The sequence below is a fragment of the Rattus norvegicus genome, chromosome 4, assembly GCF_036323735.1.
Source record: "Rattus norvegicus strain BN/NHsdMcwi chromosome 4, GRCr8, whole genome shotgun sequence".
Lineage (NCBI taxonomy): Eukaryota > Metazoa > Chordata > Mammalia > Rodentia > Muridae > Rattus > Rattus norvegicus.
The window spans coordinates 53,528,425-53,538,201 of NC_086022.1; the positions used below are offsets into that span (position 1 = coordinate 53,528,425).

The 9,777-nt window shown below is 37.6% G+C and overlaps 1 protein-coding gene across 1 annotated transcript in view; it reads right to left on the minus strand.

The window, feature by feature from the left end:
- Nucleotides 1-6,338: 6,338 nt before the first annotated feature.
- The window catches only part of Slc13a1 (solute carrier family 13 member 1), a 77,942-nt gene continuing 74,503 nt past the window's right edge, over nucleotides 6,339-9,777 (minus strand). The window contains exons 14-15 of the mRNA NM_031651.2: nucleotides 9,353-9,490; nucleotides 6,339-7,584 (exon numbers count right to left, since the gene is read on the minus strand). Coding sequence (NP_113839.1) covers nucleotides 7,447-7,584; nucleotides 9,353-9,490 — 276 coding nt within the window. The 3' untranslated portion in view covers nucleotides 6,339-7,446. The remainder of the gene's footprint in view (nucleotides 7,585-9,352; nucleotides 9,491-9,777) is intronic.

Sequence of the window (9,777 nt, forward strand, 5' to 3'; positions counted from 1 at the left end):
GCCACCTTTCATTGAGTCACCTCCTCAGGCTATCATAGCTTCTTAAATGTGCTATCATTTAAATGAACAATCACCAATATTAAGTATTATCTCTACCCTCTGAAGAAAGCAGGAATTAGAGCGATTATTGCCCTTTGAACTTGTACATTATACATTTCAAGCCCCCTCCCCCATTTCAAGCTTTTGAGATTAATTTATTTACATAGATGTTTGTCAATATTTTACTTACCCTTCCTCATTGGGTCATATATGGTTCTTCTAATTTTTCTTCTTGATACATCAAAAGATGTATCTGTAGTGAACATTGGGTGTTAAAGTCAATTTTGTTTGGCTTGAAATCTCTTTTTTGTCTTTCATTCTTGAACTATATATGTTCTTGAGACATGTAATTCTGGGTTGATAGTTCTTTGTTTCAGATCTTCTATGTGTGTTGCAAGCACTCTACCATTGAATTATAGTCCCAGCCTACCCCTCCTTTTAAATTAGGGTTAGTATATAATGCAAGCTGGTTTTGAACTCCCGTTCTTCCTATCTCAGCCTCTCACGTGATAAGATTACAGTCTTCTACCCCTGGGTCTTAGCTCTCTTGTTATCTACTTCAATTCTGAATAAAAGTGAGCTTCTAACTTTAATTATTTTAATTCTTCCTAACACCCTGTGGTCACTAATCATCTTCGTTTATTTGATGGGATTTAGAATTGTTCTGAAATACCCCTGGGTATGTCTATAAATAGTTTGAAAAAGGTTTAACTGAAGAGAAGGGACTCTGAATATAGGTAGAACTGTCCCATGGACCAGAAAGCTAAACTGAATAATGAGAGCATGAGCTGAACACCACCGTTCACTTCTCTCAGTTTTCTGACTGGGCATGCAGTGTAATCAGCTGTCTTGTGGTCCAGCTGCCATGGCTGCCCCACCAAGATAGATTGCACCTTCAACCAGAGCCAAAATAAACTTTCTTTTAGTCGTTTTTGACATGTTTTTGTCCCAGCAATTGACAACTAATAAATCTCCCTTTCAGAGTTTCTTTTTTTTTTTATCCCTGTGCTATACGTTTTACAGTTTTTGCGCTTGCCTTCCAGTTCTCACTTCTGGTTTGTAAGATGTGTTACTTAACCTCTTAAGTTCTAAACGTTGTGATATTACCTATTTCTAAAATTCCTATTTGTTGTATTTTTGCCGTCTTTGGTCATGGCTTACAATCCCTGCTTATTGTATTTGTTCTCCTTTGTCACCATAACACATAAATATGAATTTAGTGGCAACGAAATGATACCTATCATAATTGGAAGTTCTGAGGAATTGATGGCCAAGACAAAATCTTGAGGGATAAATTATTCATAATTTTCTTAAGGCTGCATCAGCAACCCTCATAGGTGCTCTGAGGGTCACACTGGCAGTTGGCAGAGTTCAGTTCCACATAGCTGTAGGGCCAGGGTCCCTATTTCCTAGTTGATATTTCAGTTGCAGAACAACCCCAGTCCTCTAAGATGCCTGAACTATTTGACTTGAGATCAGTTTAATGCTCAACTATCAAGCATGGGTTGAGTTCTTTTCATTCTGACTTCTATCCCCCAACCCCCCCCCCCACTCTGCCTTCCTCTTCTGCCTTTAAGGTCTGATGGAATTTCCCTGGACACACTTGAATAATCTGAATAATCTGTCCTGATCTCTCTATTTTAAATTGGCTGCTCATTTAAGCTCATAATTTAACAATATCCATCCTCAATGCTCCTTCACATGAATTAACTATATTAATGTTTCCTTGAACTTCTAGGTACTGAAATCATAAGAGGATATTGTCAGTATCATCCTTACCGTTTTATACTGTTTCCAGAACTCTTGTCTCTGTTCGAAGATGTTAGTCCTCATGATTTTATGGCCTGTATTTAACAATTAGAATACTTGATCTCTGTCATTTGGATTCCATTCACTTTGCTAGTATTAGGTCGTATGTATTACTTTCATCTTGGTGGAATTTGTCAGCTTTTATTAAAACACAAAATGGGCCTGGAGAGATGGATTAGCAAGTAAGATCACTTGTCCTGGAAGCATGAGTTCAAACCCAAGCACCCATGTGAAAAGTTGGGCGTGGTCTTGTGTACTTGTAACTCTGTGCTGGAATGGAAGAGAGACAGGGCTAACTTCAGGCTTGTTAGACAACTGAAAGTTCTCAAATGTTGAAACTTTGATTGCTTCCTGTTTGCTGTTTCTAGTGACAACTCAGTTAATGTGAACTACCTCCATGTCGCTGACCATGCTTTTGATATTTGCATTCCCAGAACTTCACTAGAAACTTTTTGCTGAATCAAAGTGGTTTGTTTGGGTGGTAAGATGACTAGTGCTTCTCTGGAGTAACAGTTTCAACTGTTTTTCTTTTTTTAGACTGTGCTCCACTAGTAAAATTGGCTCATTTCTCTAGGTTTTACTGTTTCAGTCCTAGCATCTACCTCCTACCAAAAAAAAGTGAAAAATACATTTAATTTGGTAAAATCTACATACTTGAGTACACATTATAGTCATTCATCCAAGAAACCAGTACTCATTATAAAGGCTCTTTTATTGGCATAATATTTTTATTCTTTAAGAAATTCATATATAAATACAATATATTTTTTATCATAACCAGCCATTATCCCACTACTCATATTCTGCTTCCAAATTCATCTCCCTTCTTCCCCTGCTCTGGCACCTTCCCTACCCTCTTCTCTTCCTTTTCTTCTATTCTCATCTTTCTCCCTCCTCCTCTTCCTCCTCCTCCTCCTCCCCCTCCTCCTCCTCTTCCTCCTCCCCCTCCTCCTCCTCCTCTTCCTCTTCCTCCTCCTCCTCCTTGTCCTCCTCCTCTTCCTCTTCCTCCTCCTCCTTGTCCTCATCCTCCTCCTCCTCCTCCTCCTCCTCTTCCTCTTCCTCCTCCTCCTCCTCCTCCTCCTCCTCCTCCTCCTCCTCCTCCTCTTCTTCTTCTTCTTCTTCTTCTTCTTCTTCTTCTTCTTCTTCTTCTTCTTCTTCTTCTTCTTCTTCTCCTTCTCCTTCTCCTTCTCCTTCTCCTTCTCCTTCTTCTCCTTCTCCTTCTTTTTCTTCTTCTCTTCAATTCACTAAGTCCAAATTAGTGCTGTTCTATTTGAATGTGTGTGGGATCCTCTAGAGCATGGGCAATCTACCATGGATAACACTGCTGAAGAAAACCAACTCTGCCTCCCTGAGAGACCATCAACTGTTAATACATCTTCAGCTAGGGGTAGGGTCTAGCAGAAAGATGTTGAAAAGTTGAATGGCTTGATCTAGTCAACAGAACTCTTCTAAAATCGCTGTTTCTTACACTCTTTCTACCCTCTCTTCAGTGATGTCCCCTGAGCTTGGAGTAAAGGAGTGTGATATAATGTCTCATATAGGGCCAAGCACTCCATCGTCGTGTACTTTCTTCTCTTTGACCCAATCTCACCAAGGTTCTTTCCAAATGCTTAGCAGTGGCAGAGATACTGAAATATATGCAACAACATTTTGCATACTGAAAGCATGTCAAGACACAAGCAACATGACATGATACTGTTTTGTCATCTGGATGCAATAGTGTTAATTAATAGCATTTGTTGAAAGTCAATTTCTCCACTTCCACGGCTGAAAAGCCAGACATGGAGACCAAGTAGGGGAAGACAACACACACATTAGAGAGAACTCAGACCCTAGAGATACAGCAGTGTACAGTAGCAGTTGGGACAAATGAAACACACATGTGCCAGCGAAGCCTTCACAGTGTCTGTCTGAACAGGGAAAGGGTAGTTAGTGTGACTGCTGTTATCTGGATGAACTCTCATCATAAGTAAGATACTGGGATTTAAAGTTTCTTCGTAACCTTTAAGTAATGCTCAAGATAATAGCAAAACTACTATCCTCTACAGAGTGGGAGGACAAAGGTGTTTGATCATGTGTTTAGGAGTGTCTTTTAGAAATTTCACAGATGGCATGCACTTCTCAGATTAAAAAAAAAAAAAACAAACCCTTGAGGGCCTTGATGTAAAAGGGATTAATGTGAAATGAATCAGTCAGTTCTGATACATCAGCTAAACATAAAGATGTGGCAAGGAAACAAGATGGCTCAATTAAACAATTTCAGGCTAAGTGTTACTGTTCTTGTACTCAGTTGGCAGCTGCTGGAAGTAATACGTTAGAATTATTCAAGCAGAAACAGTGATATCATTTTCTTGAGGCCGACATGTTCTTGGTTATCTGAAAAGTCATTTTAGGTTTTTCATAATAAAAACGTACATATCATATAATATAATTTGGCTGTGATAAACTAAATGGCTAGAAGTGAGGACAACTTAGTCAATATTCCAGATCATAAATAAGAATAGAACATACAATAGAAAGAAGAATAAAGGAATGAATAAGTTAAATGAACATAGGTGATTTTCATAAATCAGCAGTACTATAGTTTTAGCATATTTTTATTGCATGTTTTATGTATCTACATTTCAAATGTTATCCACTTTCCTGGTTTCCCCCTCCCCCTGCTTCGTGAGGATGCTTCCCCTCCCGTCCACCCACTCCCACCACAACACTCTGGCATTCCCCTGCACTGGGGAAATGAGCCTTCACAGGACCAAGGGCTTCTCCTCTTATTGATGCCAGACAATGCTACATATGTGGCTGGAGTCATATATTTTAAGATTTAAAAGAACAAGTTTTTACTTGAAAAGATGATTAATTTTTCATTGATTACTAACCACAGGTAATTAAGATAGACAATTCATTGTACATTATTTTAGAAGAAAATCGGACACTGCTGGAGTGACCAAGAACTTGATACTCGCAGGGACACAGGATAAAAACAAATAAATACTACTGTTCTAAAAACAAGAAACAAAAAGTGGTGACAAAATGACTCCTAATGACACTCTGCTGGACTCATAGATCAGTGTCATGCTCAGACATCATCAGAGAATCTTCCTCCTGCAGCAGATGGGAAAAAATATAGAGACTCACAGCCAGACATTATGCAGATATTCAGCCCTAAGCGACGTCCTTATCAATTCCTTCCCCTCAGAGCTCGGGGCACTCCCTGAGAGAAGAAACAGAAAGAGTTCAGTGCCAGAGGGAATACAGGACACCAAGAAAAGAAGACCCTTTGAATCATCAAGATTAAAGCTATACGACCGTGCATAGTCTGAAGCAGCATGCACAGGGCTTGCTCAGGTCTACACCAGGTCCTCTGTATATAAACTGTTTTCCAGTTTAGTGTATTTATGGATTCCTGAGTGTGCAGAAGTGTGGGTCTTTGATTTTTGTATCTTTGTTATATTTCAAGCGAAATCCAAATGAATGAATGAATGAATGAACAAATGAATGAATGAAAACATAGCCACTGGGGCTAAGATTAACAACTAACCTGCCATTTATACCCGTTGGAAGAGGGAAAATTAGTTTTCTCCAATGAAGTGACAATGGGTATATCTGGGTCTATCAACCACTCCAGGGCAGGCCTCATGTTCAGGAAGAGTTGACCAACATATTATCGATGTCACAGTTTCTTTTAAATGTTTTGTTTGGATACAGTTTGGTAATTTTTTGTTTGTTTCTTTGTTTTTGTTTTTCTTTTTTGGCTGTATTATATTTCCTTTTCTTAGTTTGGGTGGGGGGGCTTTTGTTGTATTTAATTTTTGTTTATTTCTTGAGAAAGAACTTAAAGTTTGGGTGAGTAGGCAGGAGAGAGGATCTGGAAAGATTTGAGGGCAGGAAACAGCTCGATCAAAATATATTTAAATTTAAAAATTGTTTTAAATAATAAAAATATAATTTAAAACTTAGCAAAACAGATATAACATGTTCTTAAAACTTTCTTGATACTTAATTTGAAGAATAATTGTATAAATAATATTTATTTCCAAATAATATCAAATACTATTTGATAAATAATATCAAAAAATTCCAAACTAGGTCTTAAACATTGAGGAATATGCTTATAAGAATAAAAAAGCATAGTCATATTTCTGTCCTCCATGTCATGTTAGCATGAAAGTTTTATGCTCTAACATCTTAATATTTTTGTAAGATTATTTGGATTTTGTTCATTTCATTTTTGTTAGTCCAACTTTGGGATGCCAAGGATCTTTCTCTTTTTCCTGTATGTCTGTCTGTCTGCCCAGAGATCAGCTTCCTTTTTCCTATGATCATAAATAGTTTTTCTCAGTTGTCAAATGAGCTATTATAATTTTCATTGTATATTTTACATTTATCTCAGTTCAGTATTGATACAATGGAATTCTGTGACTTCTTTTCCTCTGAGTACAGTAATGTTTTTTAAATTATGTCTTGTCCTTATTGTTTTAAAAAACAAACACTTTTTAAAATAAAAATGAATTTAATTAGAATAAAGTGACAGGAATGATATAAAGAAGAGCTTTTGAGTGTTTTATGATTTTATCCTGCCATAGCCACTTCCTGGACATCTGCGAACCCAAGCGTCGGTGTCTACAACAGAATTGTTACAGGTTCCCATTCCCATAGTACTAGATAGCAATTAACACACTTCTGGATATGCTCTTCCAAATTTGTAAACCCAGAGGGTTTATTTATTTTTTTCCTATTTTAGAGTAAAGGAAAGATTCCCTCCTGAAGGATTGTGATTCAGTTCTGACAGATGCAAAAGTTATACATTACGACCATGTGTTAATAGCTTTAATGCATAGCTTTTCTAACTGTACTGTAAAAAATACTGCAAATCATAATTTATTTATTCATAGCTACTCAAAATGCATTGCTCGGTACAGAACCCATAGAAGCATAAATACTAGCCTGTTTATTTGAACAAGTAGAAATTAATCATTATAAATTTCTTACTATCAAACAGATTCATAAATTTTGGAACTTGTAACTATTGTAATTTAAACTTGTCCTGTCTGTACTTTAGTAACAGTGCAGTTAGACTTTTCAATAAATAAATACACACTTCTCTATACATTACACCAAGTAACCTTAGCTTGATGGTTTAGCGAATTCCCTAGATAAACACTGTGGAAATGATTTATCCATGTGTCTCGTTTACTTTCACACTTTATTTTCTGCCTTTAGTTTCATAAGAAAAATTTCAAATAGTGAATTGATGTTTGAAATGTCCCAATGAACTCCGAATTTAAGATGCGACGGACGGATGGCCTAACTTTTTTGAAGGTCCTTAAGTGTCATTATAATGGACAAAGAGCATGTAGCTGGTCTGCCGATGCCGTCTCAACCTTGATTTCTGGACGAAGGCGGGTAGATGCACGTTGATTGTATTTCAAAAGATATGAACTCTGTCTTATGAGGTTGACAGGGGCATGTGTGGGGCACGCTCTGCAATTGGAATAGCTGCATCGAAGATTCGCGTGTGCCAGTCCAATCCGGCTGTACCGTACAGTCATTCTTAGCGAGTCCTGAAGCCACCGCAAACTGGTAGCTCTTGTGTGTGTGTCATGGCATGGTCTGATTAACAATGTCAGGAGCCCAGGAGGGATATTCGTGGAGGTTAAACATAGGTTCGATCCAGGTGAACATGCCCAGCATCACCACAGCAACACCCAAAATGTTTACTCCGAGTCCAGCTTTAACCTAGGACGGTAAAAAAGCATAAACGTCAGTCTCCCAGGGAGAAATCCTACAAAGGTTTCAGAATCAGACAAAGCATAAACCCGACTCACATGCCCCCTCAATGACCTGTTGTAGACTGTGATTATCATCTAACTAAGAATATCTTCTAATATCAATGACTCTACGATCAAACGAGAATCTATTTCTATCACTTGACAACATCAGAGAGGCTTCTCTCTGGAATATATGGAAGTCAGTCTATCCTTAGAAGGGTAGAAGCAGTTAGAAGCCGGATGATCTTATTTCTCAAAGGACAATATTTAGAATGCCATGTGATACCTGGGTTCTATGGGGTCACTTAGCATTTCTGGTTTCCCACTCAAGTACTCTTTAATTGAAAGTTTATATTGTCACTTCTATTCCTCTGCCTCAGTGATCCTATTTTCAAAATTCTTACATAGTAATTCTACTGTCCATTGAACAATCTCAAAATTGTTTTTTTTTTTGACATATTAGAAGTTAGCTTCTGGGGGTTGGGGATTTAGCTCAGTGGTAGAGCGCTTGCCTAGGAAGCGCAAGGCCCTGGGTTCGGTCCCCAGCTCTGAAAAAAAGAACCAAAAAAAAAAAAAAAAAAAAAAGAAGTTAGCTTCTGATCTTAATCTGCTTTTGCTCTACCGATGTTTAGACTCAGACCTCAAACTTTCTCATTTGTTTATATAGTATCCTTGGCTGTTTTTTTTTAAAATAAAATGGTGGATGAGGGTATTTGTGAGGGTATTTGTGACAGAATCTATGGCCTGCAAAGCCTGAACTAGTAATTGTTTGTCCGCTCCCAGAGAATGTTTGGATACTTCTGAACTCTCTGTACTGAAGCATGGCCTTTGAAAGCAAAGGGGAAATATTTAGCATGACTACCATGGATACTCTTTTCTCTGTCCACTCAAGCCATTCATCTATTCCATAAGTCTGTTTTTACTTACCCCACCACACACACATACACACACACACACATGTACATATATGTTATATTTTATGTTAAATATATTCTATTTTCCAATGAGTTGTTTTGTGCCTTTTACACAGAAATATTTCCAGAAGTTTTTTTTTTTTTCTAGGATGCAGGGATGGCAATCGGGTGGGAGGAAGGATCAAGAACTGTCCTTATAATTTCATTTATGTAACAAACATGGAATTGACTTTGACTATATCCTTCTTTGGGTTGGCTTGGAAATTGGTGATGGAGATTGGGTGAAGACTAGAATGTTCTTAAACTAGTTCTCAGCTACTATTTTTGTATGTGGAGATAAAATGTGTGTTCTATCACTTAAATTTGCCTCTGTTTCTCACAGAGACCCCCCAAAAGCAGGTGATAGAATAAAAAAGAGAGATAATCTTGCCTTAGGCACTGGGCAACGTGTTAACGATGCAAATGTTTTATAAATACTTGCGATAGAAAACTACAGTGTTGCTTTGATTATTGATCCCGTTTGCTCTACTTGCCTTACTTGACATATGGTTAAGAAGTTCTGTGCTCTTTTCCTTTCTCAGACCAGTGCATATGCATTCCACATCTCTTTAGTGACTGTAAACCCTAATGGCATCTCCACTTCCGGTATGTCCACTTTTTAAAAAAAATAATTCTAAGATCAGTCATGCACTCACTTTCTGAAATAGACTTTGAACTCTGCTTTTCTCAGTGCTTGGCTAGAGCTTAAGGGTGTAGCACTAGTCAGCCCTGTCAGGTGGAGGGATGTATTAGGTTACAGTGTTCTTTTAGCTGCTGACTTACCATGTCAATGACTTTCAGGTGGCCATATGAAAACACAATGGCATTGGGTGGATTTGCAACTGGCAGGAGAAATGCAAATGAGGTACAAAGTGTGGATGGCAGCAAAATGTGAAGAGGGTTCACATGAATGGCTTCAGCCTGTCATCAAAGAGAAAAGGACAGTTGAATTGAAATGCTCAGGACAGGCAACAGACATGAGAATGAACAAACTTATTGTAATCTACTTTCTTAGAATCAGGTTGAAACCTAATAGCATAAAATTATTCATTATTTATGATGTTTCAGAGCATTTAAAAGAAAGTATCTCTTCTTATCTCTATGGTTATTGTTCTGTATTTAAAACTTCATATCACAATTCATTGAGAAAGTATCATTTTCTTTAGTAACTATCAATTAACTACTTTAGAAACTATGTCACTTAATAA